The 21748-nt window shown below is 40.4% G+C and overlaps 2 protein-coding genes across 2 annotated transcripts; one reads left to right on the top strand and one right to left on the bottom strand.

The window, feature by feature from the left end:
• The first annotated feature begins 12178 nt into the window (after positions 1-12178).
• On the top strand, positions 12179-16215 carry calua (calumenin a). The gene is made up of 7 exons (XM_056367424.1): positions 12179-12336; positions 13483-13709; positions 14041-14234; positions 14759-14925; positions 15026-15086; positions 15264-15463; positions 15613-16215. Exons 2-7 carry the CDS (start codon positions 13492-13494, stop codon positions 15715-15717), a joined length of 945 nt encoding a protein of 314 aa, XP_056223399.1. The 5' UTR covers positions 12179-12336; positions 13483-13491; the 3' UTR covers positions 15718-16215.
• A 136-nt stretch (positions 16216-16351) lies between these two features.
• On the bottom strand, positions 16352-19975 carry opn1sw1 (opsin 1 (cone pigments), short-wave-sensitive 1). Its single transcript, XM_056367425.1, has 5 exons — positions 18252-19975; positions 17908-18076; positions 17662-17827; positions 17154-17393; positions 16352-16621 (listed from the first exon to the last, which is right to left on the bottom strand). The coding sequence occupies exons 1-5, from the start codon at positions 18589-18591 to the stop codon at positions 16520-16522; spliced, it is 1017 nt and encodes a 338-aa protein (XP_056223400.1). The 5' UTR covers positions 18592-19975; the 3' UTR covers positions 16352-16519.
• Positions 19976-21748: the final 1773 nt, after the last annotated feature.

Here is a 21748-nt window from a genome sequence, read left to right as displayed (position 1 = left end):
AAGACCAGCCAAGATTGTGTGTTGATTTAAAAATGTTGAACAAAGCTGTGAAAAGGGAAAGATATGTCCTACCCACCATCGATGATATCCTGCCAAAACTCGCCGGTGCCAAGGTGTTCTCCCTTTTAGATGCAGCCAGTGGCTTCTGGCAGATACCGTTAGATAGCGAGAGTGCCAAACTAACGACATTCATTACTCCTTTTGGTAGGTTCTACTTCAATAGACTGCCATTTGGAATCACAAGTGCACCTGAAATCTTTCAGCGTGAAATGACAGAGCTCTTGCAGGACCATGAAGGCGTGGCCATTTACATGGACGATATCCTCATTTACTCTGACACAACAGACGAGCATGAAGTGAGACTTCAGAAAACCCTAGACACTCTCAAGAAAGCAGGTTTAAGATTAAACCATGAGAAATGTCTCCTACGCCAGCAACAACTTATCTATCTTGGACATCGCATTGATGAACATGGTATCCAACCAGACATGGCAAAAGTCAAAGCCATCACTGAGCTTGAAACACCAAGTAACGTCACTGACCTGAGGAGGATCCTTGGAATGATCCATTACTTAGGCAGGTATCTCCCAAACCTGTCTGAGGTTACCAAACCCCTCAATGACCTACTAAAAAATGATGCAGCATGGTCGTGGACCGCAGCTCAAGAGGAAGCATTCAAGAAGGTGAAACAGCTTGTCACAAAGTCCCCTGTATTAGCATTCTATGATGTTAATAAACCAACTATTGTAAGCGCAGATGCTAGTAGTTATGGTTTAGGAGGAGTCCTGCTACAAGAGCATGACGGACAGCTGAAACCTGTAAGTTTTTGTTCCAGAACACTGACAACTGCGGAACAACATTATGCTCAAATTGAGAAGGAGTGTCTTGCAGCAGTCTGGGCTTGTGAGAAATTCACCAGATATCTGTATGGCTTAGACTCCTTTACCCTGCAGAGTGATCACAAACCCCTGATTCCTCTAATAAATTACAAAGATCTCCATTCAGTTCCTGTGAGGTGTCAGAGACTATTGTTACGTATGATGCGTTACAACCCCACAGCTGTATATGTCCCCGGGAAAGAGCTTGTAGTAGCAGATACACTCTCTAGACATCCACAAGCAGCTGTTACACAAGAAATTGCAGAACTGACAAGCGAAATACAAGCCTACGAGGAAGCAGTTCTCAAATCATGGCCTATCTCACCCACTAAACTGGACTTGGTCAAGCAGCAGACTCTAGAGGATGCCGAACTGCAGATGGTCCAACACTATGTGCTGTCAGGATGGCCCAAATACGCAGTCAAGGTGCCAGACAAGGTAAAAGCCTACTACACCTCCAGACATTCTCTCACAGTATCAGACAACCTAGTATTGTACAACGATAGAATAGTAGTGCCGGAAAAGATGAGGCCTGAGATTTTGCAAAGGATTCATGATGGACACCAAGGCATCGTGAAGTGCAGAGAAAGAGCTAAGTGTAGTGTGTGGTGGCCCAGAATAAGCAGAGACATTCAGGAAATAGTCAGCACCTGTAAACACTGCCAAGAGTCCAAACCCACTCAGAAAAGAGAACCCCTGATTACCACTCCACTACCTAATCGCCCATGGGAAAGAGTAGCGGCTGACATATGTGAACTGAACACACAACACTACTTGGTAGTTGTGGACTATTTTTCACGTTACATAGAAATAGCCTACCTCAAAGACATGTCAAGTGAGACCACAAGAGCTAAACTGAAGAACATCTTCTCTAGATGGGGCTGCCCAAATGAACTGATCACTGATAATGGTCCCCAATTCTCTGGGAGGGCTTTCATGCAGTTCTCTCAGGAGTATGATTTCAGACATATAACCACCAGCCCCCACTACGCTCAAGCCAATGGAGAGGCAGAAAGGGCCGTACAGACAGCCAAAAAGATTCTGAGACAGGCTGATCCCTTTTTAGCCCTCATGATCTACAGAGCGACCCCCTTACAGGCTACAGGCGTGAGCCCAGCACAGCTCATGCTTGGAAGGCAGATCCGTACTACGGTTCCAACATTGGAAACCAAGCTACAGCCCGTGTGGCCAGATCTCCAGCACGTGAGACAGGTTGATGAGAGAGTAAAACAAGGTTACAGACATGCCTACAATAACAGACATGATGTCAGACCTCTACCAGAACTCCAGTCGGGACTCAGTGTTGCTGTGAAGCTGGACAGCGAGAAAGGATGGACAAAGACAGCCACTGTCCTTAAACAGTGTGACTCACCACGGTCATACTTAGTCCAAACAGACGGACGAGTACTTCGAAGGAACCGTCGTCATCTGAGACCCCTCCTCAGTGCTCCAAACACTTCTGAGAAGGGCGGAGAAGATCACATCGAGTGTGATGGAGAGCCGCACTCACCCGCTCCAGCATCCGACCCACCACCTGACCCACCTCCAGTCACTGTGCCAGTGACTCCAGTACACATGACCTCCAGTGGTAGACTTGTGAAGCCACCAGACAGATATGGAGAGTATGTGAAGTAGTTAAATAATATACTGTGCTTAGTGGCAGAGTTCTGTTTAGAGACAAATTCATCAGAGACTGTTCAGGTGAACTTACTGCCACACAGAAGAAAAAAAAAAAAGTGTTAATGCATACAGATGTGATGATGTAAATTCATATTTGTCAAGAGTTAGTTTTGTTATCAATCAAGCATCTTGAGTTAGACTGAGTCACAGTAATTCATCCAGATGAAAGTACAGTAAAGTTCATTTTGTACATGTCTTAAAAGACTCAAAGTAAGGGTGATGTATTGTAATGGTACTATTTTATGCAGTTAAGCGCAAGCATACGTAAGTGATGTTCACAGGTAGTGATACGCAGTAAGAGGCTGGGAGTATTATCCCTACGCAACAGAAGTAGCTCAGGTACAGTTCAGTGAGTCTCAGTCCAGTGTTATGTTATGAGTGAATAAAGTCAACTAAGATAGACACTGCGTCCTGACGATATTTCTACATAACACTACAACATATATATATATATATATAGAGAGAGAGAGAGAGAGAAAGGAGAGAGAGAGAGATTTTTTTTATTTTTTTTTACTTTTGATCTATATTCATAATGATTCTGCCTCAGGAGTGTCAGTCAGGCTGGAGTTCTTCTGCCCTCTAGTGGTCAGATGTCTCCAGATTCCCCTCCACATCCAGTCCAGCTGATTCAGTCAGGTGTCTCTCTGTCTGCCTGTTGTTTTACCAACTGTTGGATCCAGACTGAATGACTGATTATCTATCAGTCTATACACACATATCTATCTATATATTTATATACATATGTAAATATATATATAGATATATATGAGGATATCCTTGGGGAGCATGCAGAGGGTCCTCACCCAGACTTTAAGCCTTCAAGCTCTGGGTTGATAGAAAGTCAGACTGAGAGCAGCAGTCCAGAGTCTGAGTGAAACCAGTTGTAAGTGTGAGGCAGTCTCAGAGACCTGAGTGTGACTGTGTGTCTTCAGGACGACAGCGATGCGAGGACTGTGGTGGTGAGGGGCCGGGCGACCCTGAAGCTGCAGACCAACAAACCCACCCTCAACATGGAGCCTCACAGCACAGAGGTAACAGACTGCTCAATCATGATGATTTCAGTCATTTCCTGTGTTTCCTCCTAAATCACACCTGTCCGAAGATTGAGGTCCACATTTATCCAGACCTGGGCCAGCAGCTGGACTCCAGTGCCCCCTTGTGGATCATCGCGGTGTCTTTCCTGGCTGGAGTCTCACCGCTGGCTCTCATCTGCCTGCTGCTCTGGAAGGTAAGCTGAGCTGAGCTGTGACACAAGACCAACTCAATACCTCTGGTCCTGTAGGATCCACCTTAGTCCACAGTCCACAGTCCTCAGTCCACAGTCCACAGTTGATTTATTTGTATATGGAACATTGTTTTCATTATTTATCTGCATTTGAAACATGTTTAATGTTTTATTTTTAAATATATGTATGGTGTTTTCTGTATAAACATTTCCCAGCATGCTCCTGGCTTCTGCTCCTTTCTAACCGGGTCTCCTGGACCACGATGGAAAACGTCCTGAGGTCCAGGACTGACGTGAAGAGACTCTGCCTCAGCTGTTATTCAGTCAACAAACTGTCCATAAGACATGTTTTCCGTTCATGGATCATCACTGACGCTACATTAGCTTTAAGCTAACTGTGCCAGGCAGCATGCATGGAACATGGACTAAAAGTTAAAGTAAATAAATGTAAATGTAAATAAACAGCTGCTCAGACAATATGAGCTGAAACGGTTTCAGAAGTGAAAACTCTTAAATAAATCTTAAAGGGGACATATTATGCAAAATGCACTTTTCCAAGGTTTTCTATCAGTAGTATGTGTCCCTGGCATGTCTACGAACCCCCCAAACATGAGAAAAGTCCATCCTCTCCGTCTTCTGCTTTCTCCACCTTTCAGAAAATGTGTGCTCAGACAGGCGAATTGGAGATTTTCCCTTGATGTCGTATTTACGTCCTTTACGTCCTCTCAACTGTAAAGGACCATAGTCAGTGCGGTACATGTTGCAGGCATTCTGGAGGGAGTACACATTGAGGCAGACTGGCTCCAACCCAGGATGGTCTACCATACATGGTAAATCTTCCTCGATCTCCCATAGCCGTCTGGTAACCTACAGTGAATTGCAAATGGTAAATGCTATGGTTTATTATAAATGTAATGTAATCAAAACAAATGACTGATTAGTTTGTCCAGTGAGAATGCTACCTGTGGTATCTCCTAGTAGTAGATATTCTCAGCTTCTGTGGGCATGGTTGCACAGTTTCCACAGGAGCACCTATCCAAAATATAGAGAAAAATGGTAACATTCACCAAAATATAAAGCTTATGAAATTCAAAAACTGACAACAGTGGAGCTAATGTGGGTAAGAATTAAGCTTAGCTACATATCAAGCGCATATAACATAAGTAATTTATAACATGTCACTTATTGCATATAATGTGGAGCTTGACAACAGTGTAGTGTAGAAAACTGCACAGTTTAGTCTTTGACTAAAGATTACTGTTGCTGTCAGACATGTTTATGCTGATTTACAGCTTTTATTGTAATGCACAAAATAAAATTACCACATAAAGGAAGATGTTATGATGAGCATCTCTGCTCAAAACATGGAGAAAAATGATTTACTTTGTCAGCATCTATTAAAGTATCTGACTAGTCTTGACATTGAACACCTGTAGCAGTCCACATACAACAAACATTTTCATAGACTGTAAAAGTATATCTAAGGAGGCATGACAGATAACTACATTACACAATTCACAATAGTGCTTATTTACCAAAAGAGCTCCCAGTAATGACGAGACAGTAACAGTTAGCATTAGCTACCTAGCTACATGTTAGTAACTGTGTGCCGGCACTCATCAACAAACTGAAAATGTAAAGTCAAAATACACAAAATTGGTTACCAACCATTCAGAAACGTCCTGCTGCAGTTGTAGAGTTTGAACTTATTCAGCAGCCTCTCCCTCTGGGTCAGATTCTGGATAAAAGTTGTGTGGTTGAACCAAATCGCTACGACGCCAGGTCACTGTAAACATTAGAGCAGGGGTCACCAACACGGTGCCCGCGGGCACCAGGTCGCCCCCAAGGACCAAATGAGTCGCCCGCAGGCCTGTTCTAAAAATAGCACAACTCACTAGTGAGCTGCGTCTAAAATTTAATTTTATTCTGTTGCTATTCTTTTTTAATCACACTTGCATTTATATAGATTTTAAATCTTAAATTTTAATGACAATATCTTAAAAATATGTTCATTATACATTTTTTTTAATTTAAGTTTAGGTGAACTCTGACCTACTCTAGTTCAAAGGTCAGTATTGTGCGCGTGACAAAACCAGTGGTCGTGGAGAGTAAGCTAGCGGGCGCAGCGAAGATGAGCGCTGAATGCAGTTTCTTACCCCCAAAAAATGGCAGAAAAAAGAAAGAAAACGTATCACTTTCACAACGAATGGGAAGAGGAGTTCTTTTTTACGACTGTGAAAGAAACCTGCGTGTGTCTCATTTGCGGGGCGACTGTGGCGACGGCAAAGCGGCACAATGTGGAGAGACACTTTACTACGTGTCACAAAAGCTACCATGCTAACTACCCACCGGGGAGCGCACTACGGGCAGAAAAAGCCCGTGAGCTAAAGGCAGCTTTGGGTAAGCAGTCTTTTTTCACGAGGCCGGCGAAAAAGTCACAAAAAGCAACCGAAGCCTCCTTTAGAGCTACACATTTTCTGACCAAGAAGAAGAAGGCATTTTCAGACGGAGAAGTTGTCAAAGAAGCAATGATGATAATTGCAAACACTTTACTTAAAGACGAGAAAAATGGAACCGATCTGATCTCCACTCTCTCCGACATCCAACTGGGGGCATCTACGATGGCTAGACGAGTGTCAGCTCTGTCTGGTAACTTGGCCGATCAGCTGGACCGGGACCTGGCGAAGTGCAGGTGGTTTAGCATCCAGTGCGATGAGTCCGTGGACAGCAGCAGTACAGCGCAGCTGTTGATGTTTATCCGGATGGTGTTTGAAGATTTCTCCACAAGAGAAGAACTCCTGACACTACTGCCCTTAAAGACAACCACGAGGGGAGTTGACATTTATAAAACGGTGAAGGAGTTTTTCGTACAGAAAAAGGTACCATTGGAAAAGCTGGTAGTGGTGACTACAGACGGGGCTCCTGCTATGATCAGCCGACATACAGGTTTCATCGCTCACTGTAAAGGTGACCCAGACTTCCCAAAATTTCTGCATTACCACTGCATCATTCACCAGCAGGCGTTATGTGCAAAAGTGATCGGCTTTGAGCATGTAATGACTCCCGTTGTGAAAATCATAAACAACATCCGCTCCAAAGCAAAACAGCACAGGATTTTCAAGGTGCTATTGGAGGAGATGTCAGCTGAATATGGTGACCTGCTGCTACACACCGAAATCCGATGGCTCAGCAGAGGACGAGTTTTACTTCGTTTTTTGTCACTTTTGGGTGAAATCAAAGAGTTCATGCAGTCCCGAGGCGAAGACGTCTCACTGCTAGAGGACACAGAGTGGACACTTGACCTTGCATTTTTGACAGACATTACTGGGAAACTAAACCACTTGAACTGCGAGCTGCAAGGCAAAGATAAGACTGTTGTTGATATGATAAGTGCTTTAAATTCATTTAAAGCCAAGATGAACATTTTCACATTTCATTTACAGAGAAAAAAGGTGCTGCACTTTCCCTCTGTGCAGTCGGTGCTGAAAGACAATGCTTCTGCATCTGATACATTTGACAAAGTTGCAGAAAAGTACTGTGAAGTCATAAACAGACTTGGGCAAAAGTTTGAGAATAGGTTTTGTGGCCTTGATCAGCTTGAGCCATGTGTGTCATTCATTTCCAATCCTTTCATGAATGTGGACACAACATGCTTAGCTGAGCAACTAAGTGCAACGTTCAACTTGGATGCTGGACAGGTGGAGATTGAAATCATAACATTGCAAAATGACCTCCACCTCAAAACCCACCAGGCTGCACCAAACTTTTGGTGCCTTGTTGACACAGAGAAGTACAGTGGTGTATGCACAGCAGCTATGAAGGTTGCCAGCCTGTTTGGTTCAACCTAGCTCTGTGAATCAGCGTTTTCTGACATGAACTTCATCAAGAACAAACACAGAACACGCCTCACTGATGCACATCTGAAAGACTCACTCACAGTTGCAGTGTCAAGTTACACACCAGATTACAGTACACTGGTGAACAGCATGCAATGCCAGTCTTCCCACTAACAAAGAAACAGATACCAGATGTTGTCAGTAGCAACATGGCAGTGCCATGGCAAATTTGAATTAAAATATTGAAGAATTGTTCTCAATTTAAAAGTGTGTTCATGACATGTAACAGTTATAATTTTGTTAAAAATGCCGCAGATTTGATCATTAGGTCAAAATGTGAAAAGATTTATTTAAAAATATGTAAGTTGATTTTTCTTTAACATTACATAATTGATAACTTTTTTGAACATGGTGCAACATAGTTCATGGTTTGTTAAAAGGGTTTGTCAGTGGCTAGTGAAAATGGGACATTTTTCCTATGAAATGTAAGTGATCATCTGAAAATTTAACAATAGAGAGATTAATAAAGTTCTGAATATTGATATCTGTTTCCCACCTTGTTGTCATTGTTGATAATTATTGTGAGAAATCATTAACGTGATCAGTGTCTTCACATAGATGAGTATCATTAATCATTATTAATAATGTATAATTAAAGGCAAACTGAGCAAATTTGTTATTTCAGAAGAGCGTATCAAACTGGTAGCCCTTCGTATTACTCGGTACCCATGAAGTAGCTCTCAGTTTCAAAAAGGTTGGTGACCCCTGCATTAGAGCATGGTGCCAGAAGCCCAAACGGCATCCCCTTCCGAAGAGGGGCGTGGTCAGGCACAGCTCATTTGCATTTAAAGCTATAGACACAGAAACAGCCTGTTCTGAACAGGGCTGAAAAAGAGGGGTTTACAGGCATGCTGAAATATAAGATCGGAGTGGATTTTTTAGCAAGAAGCTTCAAAGACATGTTTTAGGGACCTCTGAGACTTATTCAAACTTGTTGAAAAGGAGCATAATATGTCCCCTTTAATGAACTAGAATTACCGCCTCTCAGTTGTCTGCCTCCTCCACTTAGAGTAGTTACAGGTTACATACCTGTTTATCCAGAATCATATAGAATAATAGTGTGTGAATAGTGTGAAGTGTGAGTCATGGCTAAAAACTGTTTTGTGAGTTCACCGTGACCTTAATCTTTGACCACCAAAATCTAATCAGTTCATCCTTAAGTCAGAGTAAATGTTTGTGCCAAATTTGAAGAAGTTCCATCAAGACGTTACTGAGATATTGTGTCTACAAGAATGGAATAGACGGATGTACATACATATGGACGGAAAGACCACCCGAAAACAATATGCCGGCTGTGGCTATCGCCAGGGTGGATGCATAATAATCATTAATGTAAGAACACAGAGGGCCAGTTTCACAGACATGGCTTAAGCCTAGTCCCAGACAGGGTTCCCGCGGGTCCTTAAAAAGTCTTAAAAAGTCTTAAATTAAAATCCGGGTAATTAAGGTCTTAAATTGTCTTAAATTTACCATAAATTTGCTGTAGGTATTAAATTTCCAGACGGTGCATTTAATGCCGATGGGAAAGCTCAGTGGATGACGGTAAAACATAGTGTGTATTTGTTTAACTTAGTACAAATACCGTCGTAAATGAGAGATCGGCGATTAATAGCCGTTTTACGGTCAGCGACAGACTGACGTCGGCCTGCGTGCAGCCAGTACGCGCGGTGGTTGTCAAAGTGCGGTTCGAAAAGCAAAGATGGGAAAGTGCAAATTCAATTACAAATGGATGGAGGAGGATTCATTTAGGAAGTGGTTGGCCCCCGCTGACAATAACAATAAGGCAACGTGCAAATTTCGTAAAAACGACTGTTTCCTTAGGGACCATAGGTCTCAAAGCAGTTGAGGCGCATATGAGAAGAGTTAAGCACCAGCGGTATGCGGCGGCAGCTAGCCACAGCGGGGCGAGGCTAATCCCTGCGTTGTTCGGAGCACGAGCTAAAGGTACAAATTCAGACGCCACCTCTCAGTCGGCTTTGAAAAGCTTCATTTTACCACCAGAGACCCAATAGGCAGAGATACTGTGGGTTCTCCATACTGTGATGAGGCATAATTCATTTAAATCTAATGAGGAAAAAGTGGTCTGAAAAAAAAAAAGTCTTTGCTGCCATGTTCCCCGATTCCCAGCTTGCAAAGTAATTCACCTGTGGTGAAAATAAAACGCTGTATCTCGCCAAATATGCATAGCTTTATTCATCAAGAAGATGATAACATTGGTCTTGTTTTTCAGTTACGTAAATGATTTTCAACATTTTGGCTTTGGAGAGGCTGTTTTGAGGAGTTTGATTATTGAAGTTATTTACAATGGAGACTGCTTTAAGTGTTATTTGTGTAATTCAGTGTTATTCTGTCCTTATTTGGAAATTGATTGTTGGCTCTGTTCTGTGTCACAATGGAAAGGGAAAAAAATTGAAAAAATACAACTGTTAGCTTTGATTGTGTTTAAAATAAAATAAATTTGAGTATTTTCTACCAAAGAAATTATGACATTTTTTAGTCTTAAATTTTATTTGTTGAGGTCTTAAAAAGTCTTAAAAAGCATTAAATTTGACTCTTTAAATGGTCCAAGAACCCTGGCAGAGTATAATGTCTGTTTGAGCTTTCTTAACTCTTAGCAACTTGCACAGATTTATTTTAAAATGGTCAGGGATTTACCCTGTTTTGGATTAATTTAAGACAACAAAAGGGAGACTTAAAGCAACTCTAGAATTTCATTTGAGTTTAAATGAATCCTTCACAGGGGCAGGGTGTGAGCGTTCTGCGATACAGGACCCGCTAACCCTCTCATTACTGTGATCATAGCTCTCTCCTCCAACTTCGTATCCAGCTCAACCTGAAGGATTCTCATTCTTATCTTTTCATCTTCTTTCAGATATTTCTTTTTTTGTTTTGTTTTTTTTGTTCCAAACTGTTAAGATTCCTTTTCTCTGGAAAAAGGAATCTGAAGTATAAATAAACTCATACGGTCCTTTGAATGAAAGAAACTTTAAGATTGACACAGACAGTGGAATGTATTGAGCAAAATTATCTAATTGACTCCCTTTGGTATATTTGGTATATTTACCATTTGTGCTCAGTTCTTCATCTGAACTGTCTAAATGGTCATTGTCTGGTGCTATGTTATTCCAGAGAGCGAGTCGCTTAAATCATCAATTTTGTCTTTTTTGGGGGGTCGCCATTATTGCCACCGCCATTATTAAATTTCTGATGTCTGCATTCTCTCTCTTTAAAGCCGGTTAAAGGTTCTTCCACAGAGTCTTTAAAGAGAGATATCAATTTAAGTTATGTCACAAAAATATAAATGAGAAATGTGAAATTCTGGTAATAATCAGGGTAGTTGCCTACAGTCACCTGTAGTTGTTGTACAGTTCTTGTGTTTACATTTTCACTTGCATTGAAATCTCTTGTTGTTTTGCTCAGAAGCGGTGGTATGGTTCTTAGTTTAAATAACTGGACAGGTTGACACAATTTGTTTTAGTAGCGTTTTTTTCTCATATTCACTGAAATTTTATGACCAACTTCTTTTGTCCTCAGTCATTGTTGGATCTCAAGATTCACACCAGTAATGTTTTTTTCTATTCCACTCTGGGTTTTTGTGAACACTATTAGACCTACAGCATGTGTTTGTACTTAACCTAATGTGGTGTAACTCGTGTGTTTTCATTTAGGCTTACTTAGCTTACTCCAGCACTCTGTAGTCTCCAACTAACTAAACTAAATTTAAGGCTCACACAGAGATGATAAATCAGTGTAAAAGCTTGTTTACTTGTTGCTGCTGCTGCCTCTTAACGCTTAATGCAGAAGTTTAGTTTCCACACAAGTCTGCGCATAATGTGTGAAATGTAAATACTGATCTCAGAACAGTAGAAGCTGAGTCATGGACAGTTTGAAAAGCACACTTTGGCTATTGCTAATCAATAGTCAAAGATCCCAGGATTATCCTCTATTATGCAAGCCTCTGAATTAAGCTGCAGTCCGCTTTGTCAATGGGAGATGGTCACACCCCCAAGAATGACAGAAACTATAGATACTACAGCTGAAAGTCTAATTAGTTTTCAGAGACAATATCCTGCTGCCACCACTAGAGGGCAGTATGTATGTATGTATGTATGTATACATGATGAGTTTAACAGGCATCAGATTCTTTATGAGACAGAAGCTGTTCTGAGATCAGATGTATGGAGAGATGTCACTTCACTTCAGTATCGTTAAGTAACTGATGTTCATATTTTAACACTGCTTGTCTTTTTGCCCTGGCAACACAGCATTGCTGTAAACTATTCTGAACGTGTGTCTATGTAAACTGTCGTGTCTTCTCTTTTTTACTTGACAACGTGGCAGGGTGCAGCTGTCATGTTTCTCACCGCTGATTCCCTCTGGCCGCTGACATTGGTCAAATTGCGCCTATCAACCAATGAGAAGCGAGTGCGATGACAGGGCCGTCTCACGTCATCGTAAGAAAGGAACGTTTACCGAAGTAGGACCAATCAAATCGGGAGAAGTGCTCCAGGCGGCACTGGATTGGTGTCGGCCGCACGGAAGTGTTTGTGCGGGGCCTGAGTGTATGATGGTCGGTCATCGGAGAGGAACGAGACGGTGAAAACGACGGGAGATAGGAAACGCAGACGGTGAGAGAGGTGAAGCTCCCAGCGCACAGGTGAGACTTCAGTGTTTGTGTTGTGCTTCATGTTTACCCTGAGTTTTTTACAGAATGACAGACTGACTCTTTTCATCCTGCAGCATCCTTAATAATTCCCAGTTTACTGTGTTATTACATCATTTATTTGATAACTGCAGAAGATCATAGAAAACGAAACAAAGCCACGAGGAAACAACAGTACAGGTATTAAAGAACAGGTATGCTACATGTTGATAAAAACTTATCCGATATAGGCATATATACGTTTTACAAAAAGGAATTTAAGGATACAAATTTACTTACTTTCAATATGGAGGAGGTCATGGATGTATTCATTTATTGTTAAATAGATTAAATACAGGTTAAACAATATTTCACATGAGAAAAAATATTTAAAATATTTTTTTGAATCTAAAAATGGAGAAATCTACACATTAAATATATGTAAAAACAGAAAGTTACTGTATGTCAGGTAAAATTAAGTTGTTAGCATCAGACCAGTGTTTTTGTGTGTAAATGCTGTGCAACGATGATGAATGTGTTGTTAAGTATAAACTTTTGTTGCTGTCTGTTGTAGATGTTAAACCAGTTTAGGTCACACTGAGGTTTCTGATTTATGTCATGATGAACCTCCTCATTCCTGTCATCTCTATTCTGTGTAATGAAGACAGAAAAACAACCAGGAAAAATACATTCAGTTACCGGCTGTAGTGAAAGTACTCGTATCATTTCCTTCAGTGAAACTAAAAGGAAAAAAAACTCAAGTAATCGTCCTGCAAATGACATTTTACTGAGGTAAAACAAACAAGTATTATCAATACAATGTACTCTATGTTAAATGACTTATGTCAGTGTTTTAGTTTTATTATTTGTTACTGATGAATTAATATGTAAGCAGAACTTTAATGTTATATGTAAAGTGATTGCAGCTGTCAAAAGTACAATGTTTCCCTCTGAAATGCAGTGAAATCTAAAAATGCAGTACTCAAGAGATACTCAAGCAACGGGCAATTAACAGCAGTACTTACTTTCCAGTGCTTGTAATTCAACATTTTTTGTAAATATAAAAATGCGATAATCTTCTGATGGTTTCAGTTTATCTCAGATCAGACACAGACCTTTGATATGAGATGTCCTTATGTTTTATGTCTCTCTCTGTCTCAGTGTGTCAGGATGATGCGTCCACTGCTGATGTGTTTTATCCTGTGCGTCGTTTATGGCAGCAGTAAACCCACAGAGCAGAAGACTCGAGTTCTTCACCAGGAACCTCTCAGCCATGTGGAGCACGATGACAACAAAAACTACGACTATGACCACGAAGCTTTTCTGGGTCAAGATGAAGCTAAAACCTTTGAACACCTCCCACCAGAGGAGAGCAAACGGAGGCTCGGGTGAGTTCATCCTAATCATCATCACACCATCACCATGGAGGCGCAGTTTTAATATTAATGACAATGACCTACTCACAGCAGACACATTGAACAACAGTCAATTCATGTACAGACTCTTTCTACACCTGTGTGTATCACCTGTGTACCTGTCACATGACTTATCTGTTTAAGGAACGTCTTCCTTTAACCGTGTTCACAGTGGCATATTCCACAACCAGTTCAACAAGTTCTGGCTTTGTTGATTTTTTTTTTCTTCATTTACACAGAGCCTGAAGTTTATTCAAGTTCACATTATAAGTACATTATTAACAACTCATCTGTTTCTCTGCAGCATCATCGTGGACAAAATCGACAGTAACAAAGACGGTTTTATCTCTGAGGAGGAGCTGAAGGTTTGGATCAAAAGTGCTCAGAAGAAACACATTTACGACAGCGTGGAGCATCAGTGGAAAGACTTTGATATGAACGGCGACGGTCGGATCAGCTGGGACGAGTATAAAAACGTGACATATGGTAGTTACCTCGGTACGTGACTCTGGTGAACCCAGATTTAGAACACACACTCACAGTTAAAGATTTATCTGAGATGGATGGTGAATGGGGCAGTGAGGGTTTTAGCAGGCGAGGGAGAGGGCAATGGGGGGTGGAGGCTGGCAGGGCTGAACAGAGCGGAGATTTAAGAGAGAGGGTTAGGTTTGGATGATCAGGTGAGCGAGGCAGATGGTGAGTGGAGCAGGTAAACACAGGGACACAAAGGTTAGAACTGAACTAAAAAAATAAAAATGAAAATATGGAGATATACTGCTGGACAGCAGGTGTACAGACAGGTTGGCAATCACGCATGTGGGATGGAGGGAGGAGTTCCACGCCCACAGTGCACACATACACACACAAACACATAAAAAGACAGACAGAAAGGAAACACAACTAAAGAACTGTAGAGACCACGTCACACTCAGTGTCAAATAGGTTAATATAGTTTTACTAACTAAACACATTCAAACAGCAGAGACATATGATTGATCCTCTGTTGATTGATTGATTGACAGATGACCCTCAGACAGACACAGAGTACAACTACACCCACATGATGCTGAGGGACGAGAGACGTTTCAAGGCCGCTGACACAGACGGAGATTTGATCGCAGACAAACAAGAGTTCACAGCTTTTCTTCATCCTGAAGATCACGAACACATGAAGGACATCGTGGTACAGGTGAGAGTGACGTCACTGAGCTGATGTGATGTGACTGAATCAGGATAATTCAGTACTTTACACTTACATACGATATACACCTGTCTGCTCACTGCCACAGGAAACGGTAGAAGACATCGACAAGAACGGAGACGGTTTCATCGACCTGAAGGAGTACATCGGTAAGAAGTACACCTGAACCCAGACCCTCCTAACAGCTGATCACTGAGTGTGTGTGTGTGTGCGTGCGTGCGTGCGTGTGTGTGTTGGGAGGGGGTCTGATTTATGAGGAATTTATCTAAAGGAACTCCGAGTTTGTTCCTCCACTGTTAGTCATTCTCCTCTAATCTCTCCTGCAGGTGACATGTACACTGCAGAGGGTGATGATGAAGAACCAGAATGGGTGGCAACAGAACGTCAACAGTTTTCAGAGTTCAGAGACAAAAACCACGATGGGAAGATGGACAAAGAGGAAACTCTGGACTGGATTCTTCCATCTGATTACGACCACGCTGAAGCTGAAGCCCAACACCTGCTGCATGAGTCCGACACCAACAAGGTGCAACTGTTTTTATTTTAATACAACTGCTTCAAGTTTACCTGTTCAGGCTGTAATCCTCACTTCCGTTCATCTCACTGCCTCATATTCACTTGTTCAGTCCTTGCGTGCTTACCTGTTTAACACCTGTTTTTTATGTCTTTGTCCAGGATGGAAAACTGACCAAGAAGGAAATTCTGGACAAATATGATGTGTTTGTTGGAAGTCAGGTGACGGACTTTGGAGAGGCTTTACTACGACACGACGAGTTCTAGACACACAGCTGATTTTTAGATAGAAAACCTGATTTTACAGTTTTTGAAGAATAATTTATTTTGTAAACCAACAAAAGAAAAGGTTTTATTAACATTGTGTGTTTACATTTGGAGAGTTAAGTTAAAAAACTTCACTTCTGTTTCGTTCACATGATCAGTTTCTGTTCCTCACTCTGATGCCTCAGATTTTACGTTGCCCTCTACTGAGTTCATGTTTGTTTACTTGTGTTTATGATGCCATCAAACACATTCATGTTTAAAGACTGAACTTCAGACCTTTGATTGAATAAATTTAACGTCACAGTTGCTGGAGATGAGATAAAGTGATAAGTGCTTTAAAAGTAATTGTAACTCCACATTTTATATCACTGTAAAACTTATTTACACCAGTGTGTGTCAAATTTGCACTCAGCCAGAAAATCACTAATCCATATTTTGGACCACATGCTGTATTTTGACTTTTACAGCCTGTTTATCAATAAAAAAAGAAAATTGAAATGGTTTGTGTTTGAGTGAATTCGCGCTGCTGAACAGTGTGAAACTCAATGTCTAAATGCCCTAAAAGTAACTGAGGACAAAAACTGTTTGTAAATTTTTTATTACATTTTGTTGTTGCCCTTTTGTCTACACAAAAACGTTCTACTATAAAACAAAGATCATCAGCAGCAGCTGAACAGTTTGTTGTATTTACACATGGTTTTGCCATAAATCAGAATATTTAGCACATTTTCCCTCCATAAGTCCAACCTGTAAAAGGGTTTTTGTAAAGAAAAAAGTCCTCGGGGTTATTTTGTTCCAAATATTAAGAAACTGTGGAAACTGAAGACGTTTCTGTTTTTGAAGAAACTTCAGATGATTCATCCATTTTCTTTCCGAAGACTGTTTCCATGATGCAGGCATTAAACTGAAGAGGAGGGAAAACAATGAACAGGATTTTATCAATAACTTTCTTTCATGAAATCTGAGGTCAGGTGGGGATACACAAACAGCATCTCTAAGAATGATCCATTTTAAAAGTTACTCCACCTAAAGAAATTAGACATTTAATTTTTAATGTCCTTTAAAGTTCAGGACATTCATAAGGTACAAAGTACTGAAAGCAGTTAGTCTCGGTTCATTATATACAGGTGTCAGAGACTGATGATGATTCTCTCTAATGAAACACAAAGATAAACTGCACCATAATCTCCGCAGTCAAATATAGACATGATGGTCAATCACTGTCCTGTCATGAACGCACACCTGAACACACATCTGATTTATTCTGATAAACCGTTTTATCTTCAGTCTCCACATGTTAAAAGTCAGACTGAATCTTCAGTGTTTGGATGACAGGTTCACCTGTCTGTAATATGTTCATCTGTCTAACAACTGTTCACCTGTTAAGATAAGGGTTAACCATCTCAGCTGTTGAGGATAAGGTTATGTTTGCTCACCTGTTTGTTCATGAAAGCATAGATGAGCGGATTGTAGACACATGAGCTCTTGGAGAAAAAAGCTGGGATGGTGACAAGTCGATAATCTTTGTTTTCGTTTGGAGAGTAGGCATAGTAAAGAGCAGCGAGAGCATACGGGCCATAGCAGGTGACGAAGGAACCCACCATCACGATGATCATTCTCGAAACTTCCTTCTCCGCCTTCTGTGTGGAGGCTGACTCTGTCTGCTGGGCTGCAACCTGAACACAGGAAACAACATTAACCTGTGCAGTGACTCAGTGAATTCAGTGAATAATGGTGGATCTGGATCTTTACTACAAAGCTCTATTCTCTTCAGGTGTTCATTCAGACCCGGTCCTCTGGACTGGTGATGCTACAACCTGAACCTGACCCCTCTCGGTCCAACCCCCATCCACAGGGAACTTGTGAGTCGGTCAGAGTCACGTTTCTCAGAGTGATCACTAATTGATTGATCGATTGATCGATTGATCGATCATTTAAACTCACAGCTCTTAGGGCGCTCAGTAACTGGGAGTAGGAGAAGATGATGATGGAGATCGGAGAGATGAAACAGGTCACCATCAGAAAGTGTGTGTAGCTGGTGCAGTGAAACTCCTCGTTGTGAGTGTACCAGTCCGGTCCGCAGGAGCAGCCCAGACCCTCAGGGATGTACCTGAAAATACAGACATGGGAAGTTCAGGTGTTTATGTTAAATACATCAGACTTTGATGACCTCTGATTCAGGGGTGTTACCTGCTCCAGCCAAAGAAAGGTGGGATGGCACAGCTGACCCCCATGAACCAGGTGAAGGCGACAGCAGCCATAGCGTGATTACTGCCGAACTTAAAGGCTCCAAACGGTTTACAGATGACCAGGTATCTCTCAAAAGACAAGACGGCCAAAGACCATGACGTCACTAGACCTGAGGATGAAAGGAGAGAGAGACATTCATCAGTAATTCACTGTGTTCACTTGCTTCTGAAAATAAATCTAGCGACCCTCATGAGATGGGTTCACACCAGCTGCTACGCCTGTCAATAGGTTGAAGTGACGACCCATCAGTAGTCCGTCATTACACACTCAGTGAGTTTTCTTACCTGCTATTGACCCCATGGCGGCCTCCATGGCACACAGGGTGTGACCCAGGAAGTAGTAACCCTGCATGGTGGCGATGAACACCTGGCTGACAGAGAAGACGACGAAGATGAGTCCTGCAAAGGAGATGTTGACGAGGATGTAGTTGAGAGGGACTCGGAGCTTCTTGTACTTAAGCGTCACGAAGAGAACTATAAAGTTTAAAGGAGCTCCGGCGAACAGGACTAAGCCCATAAAGATGGTTTGCAGGTGAAAGGCCCATAGAGGGGCCAGATAATACTGGGGCCCCTCGAAGGGACTCACTTTCGAAATGTTCTCGTACAGGTGGAAGTGTTTCCCCATGATGACCCTGAGCTCTCTACCACCCTGAAGACCTCATCCTCTTTATATATCCTCATAAACCACTTACTCCAAAGATTTAGCTGCAAGGGTTTTTCCAAAGTTTTAGGATTAAGATCGTCACATTTCCTTCTGTCTGAAGGCATTTTCAGACATGTTAATCTGATTACAGGTCACTGTAAAAACACGCAGATCACTTTGTGTATTCATGTTGTTTAAATGTATAGACAGAGATCAACCAGAGTTCATGTGTGTGTATGTTCTGACGTGACTTTAATCATCACAGCCTGAAGTCAATCTGATGGAAAGTGTGATCATATTAACAATATGAGAAACAATATAAAAGATACAAAGAGAAGACGACCACCATCATATCAGACAAATTAAATTCATTCATTTATAGGACAGAAAGTTTACTATGACTTTAGTTAAATAATAATTTTTGTCCCTATTGATCATAAAAATGTTAATTATCCAAACTGGATGTTTTGATGAACTTTGTTTCTTTAGATATTTATTATTTATTGTGTTTGAACTAAAAACTTATAATTTAAAAAGTGAAAACACAGAATGGAGATTTAACATGAACTCTCGGGGGGTTTGGACAAAATCATTTTCTGTATAAAGAAACTCTTATTTCTTTTATTTTCTACAGTGAATTAAGGGAATATGTGGTTTTGTCAACAGCAGAAATTCCTAAAGTGACATGTAAAAAAACGAGGTCTTCAGACGTCAGTCGTTGTTTATCACTTTGATCCAATCTTCATATTAAACCTCTCTGATAAACCTCACAGACCTGAACACACATTAAACCATTAACAATCAGTGTAGAGTTAAACCATTAAACCCATTAACAAACATGTTAAACAGTTTAACCATTTAACAGCTAAATGAAATGGTTGTAAACATGCAATTAACCACTTCATTTAAGAATTAAACAATAATTTAACTCATTATTTACATGTGTTCGAGCATGTGTTCAGCACAGATTCACTAGGGAACCTGTTAGTACATTTAATTAAGTTTAATAATTAAAACAGTGAAACACAGAATGTAGTGTAAAACATTATATTTATGATAGAAATTAATACTTTAAATTAAATTTTACTTTTATCGTTTTAATTTTGTTGTATTGACATTTGAATTGGTTTATTTCTATGTCTCTTTCTTTACTTGAAAAGCTTCTTTGTTTGAGTGTGACAAACATTTATTCTTGTTCCTATTATTTAGTTTTATAGAAAACAACCAAAGTTCAGACTGAATTTCTGGGTTTAAACTGGTTAAAGTGAATCACACAAACAGATCAGATGAACTCACTAAACTGCAGTATATATACCAGTATAATAAAGTTTTACCAAGATAATACAGTGTCTACCAGTGTAATAAAGTATCTACTAGTGTAATAAAATATTTACCAGTATAATACAGTCTTTACCAGTGTATTAAAGTGTTTACCAGTATAATAAAGTATTTACCAGTATAATTCAGTATTTACCAATATAATAATGTGTAACCCACAATTCTGCCTTGTTTTCAGAGCAGCAGCAGCAGGTGGTCGACAGATAAAAGTCCAGTAAGAACCTTTTGTTTCTCTCCGTGTGACAGAGGTTTAATCCGGATGTTTCAGATTTACCTGAGCAGGTCGTCTCCTCAATCCTCTAAATCCTCCAAACATCATCTCAGAATCAGATTAGAGACAGAAAGACTCCACAATTCCAACTAAACTGGTCTAAACTGGTATGAACTGACAGAGGCTTAATCTGAGGAAGACGAGGATGAAGGAGTAAATCTCTTCTTTAAAAGAGCCTCCTATGCTGCTTCAGTCTTTCATCATCACTTCACCTTCACTGGTCGAGGGTCAAACTGAAGACACAGGTACTATAACTTTGTTTCTCTTGCTTACATGTTAAATTCATTATCAATCACAAGTCTTTAATCAATGTTAATCAATGTTTCTCTTGTTTACATGTTAAATTCATTATCAATCACGAGTCTTTAATCATTCTTTCTGTTTGTCACTTATTCACATGAGAAGTGTGTTTATTATGGATCCTCCACCTTCAGAAGCTGACCGATCGTATGATTTGACGACTTATCTTCAGAGCTGGGGCTGTATCATAACCAGGCTGTGAGTTGGACGAAACATGGGTATGATACGACCTCAGTTTGGAAGTGATTCACTGCAGCTTCAAACACAAACTGTTTTCCTCTTAAAGAATTTTTCACATTAAAAGTCCCTAACAAATCAAAGGTTTTTGTGATTATATTAATACTCTATTTTACCTCTATACATATAGAAGGCAGTGAGTGAGTCCAGACTGAAGTGTTTCTTTAATAAAGAGTTTTATTGTGAAAGATTTTCTGATTTTAAAACTGTGTGTGATCATAATTGTTTTCAGTATTTGATTTATTCCATTTAAGTTAGATTTCATATTTTTCTTTGCTTCTTGTTTCCTCAGTTTGTTTAATTTTGAAAGAATCAAGCAGTTTTACAGGTGTTTGGTGTTTCACATGGACAGGTGAAGGACCAGCACATGGAGGCTTTAGTCATTTTTTTTTTTATTCACTCAGCTGCTCTCTGGGTCATGTTCCTTCCTGACAACATAGTTTACCCAGTGCAAAATGCTTCTAATAAATGACTATCCTCCTTGCTATTGAACACCACTACTGCCCCCTTCTGTCATGGAGTGAAAGTCACAGATGCTACCCAACATCTCTCTTATTGTGCCTGTTCAACAACAATACAACCACAAGTGTTTATACACTTTTACATGTTTATTAACTCAGACCATATTGTGATATTATTCAAAGATATAACTTAATGTTTGTTTATTTTATAAGATACAGTCTGCTGTAGCTCCCCCACACCTCAAACAGTTTAACAGCTCGTTGTGAAATAAGACACAAGGGCAGACTGTTATAATATGCTATAAAACTTCTTCTTCTTCTGTAAATTTTAGAGACTGTAGTCTTAGTCCTTTTAACATTAATGTTAAATGGCTGAGAGACAAATAGTCATGTTGTCATTACAACAAAGGTTAAGTGCTGGCTAAAAGCAAATCACAGCCGTACTGATTTCTAGGTAATTGTATCTATTGTTAATTGTTTTTGTTTGACTGTTTGTAGCTTGTTGTGCTGTTGTCTCTTTTTAGACTTTTCT

Source organism: Seriola aureovittata, chromosome 22 (assembly GCF_021018895.1).
Source record: "Seriola aureovittata isolate HTS-2021-v1 ecotype China chromosome 22, ASM2101889v1, whole genome shotgun sequence".
Lineage (NCBI taxonomy): Eukaryota > Metazoa > Chordata > Actinopteri > Carangiformes > Carangidae > Seriola > Seriola aureovittata.
Note: the sequence above shows the minus strand (reverse complement) of the source record. Positions and strands in the feature narration are given on the sequence as shown.

Excerpts from the sequence above, each read along its gene's own strand:
- calua (XM_056367424.1), top strand. The coding sequence starts at position 13,492 with ATGATGCGTCCACTGCTGATGTGTTTTATCCTGTGCGTCGTTTATGGC. Across the intron at positions 13,710-14,040 it reads GAGAGCAAACGGAGGCTCGG|CATCATCGTGGACAAAATCG; the intron begins GTGAGTTCATCC and ends GTTTCTCTGCAG. Across the intron at positions 14,235-14,758 it reads GACATATGGTAGTTACCTCG|ATGACCCTCAGACAGACACA; the intron begins GTACGTGACTCT and ends ATTGATTGACAG.
- opn1sw1 (XM_056367425.1), bottom strand. The coding sequence starts at position 18,591 with ATGGGGAAACACTTCCACCTGTACGAGAACATTTCGAAAGTGAGTCCC. Across the intron at positions 18,077-18,251 it reads CGCCATGGGGTCAATAGCAG|GTCTAGTGACGTCATGGTCT; the intron begins GTAAGAAAACTC and ends TTTCATCCTCAG. Across the intron at positions 16,622-17,153 it reads ATGCTTTCATGAACAAACAG|TTTAATGCCTGCATCATGGA; the intron begins GTGAGCAAACAT and ends CCTCCTCTTCAG.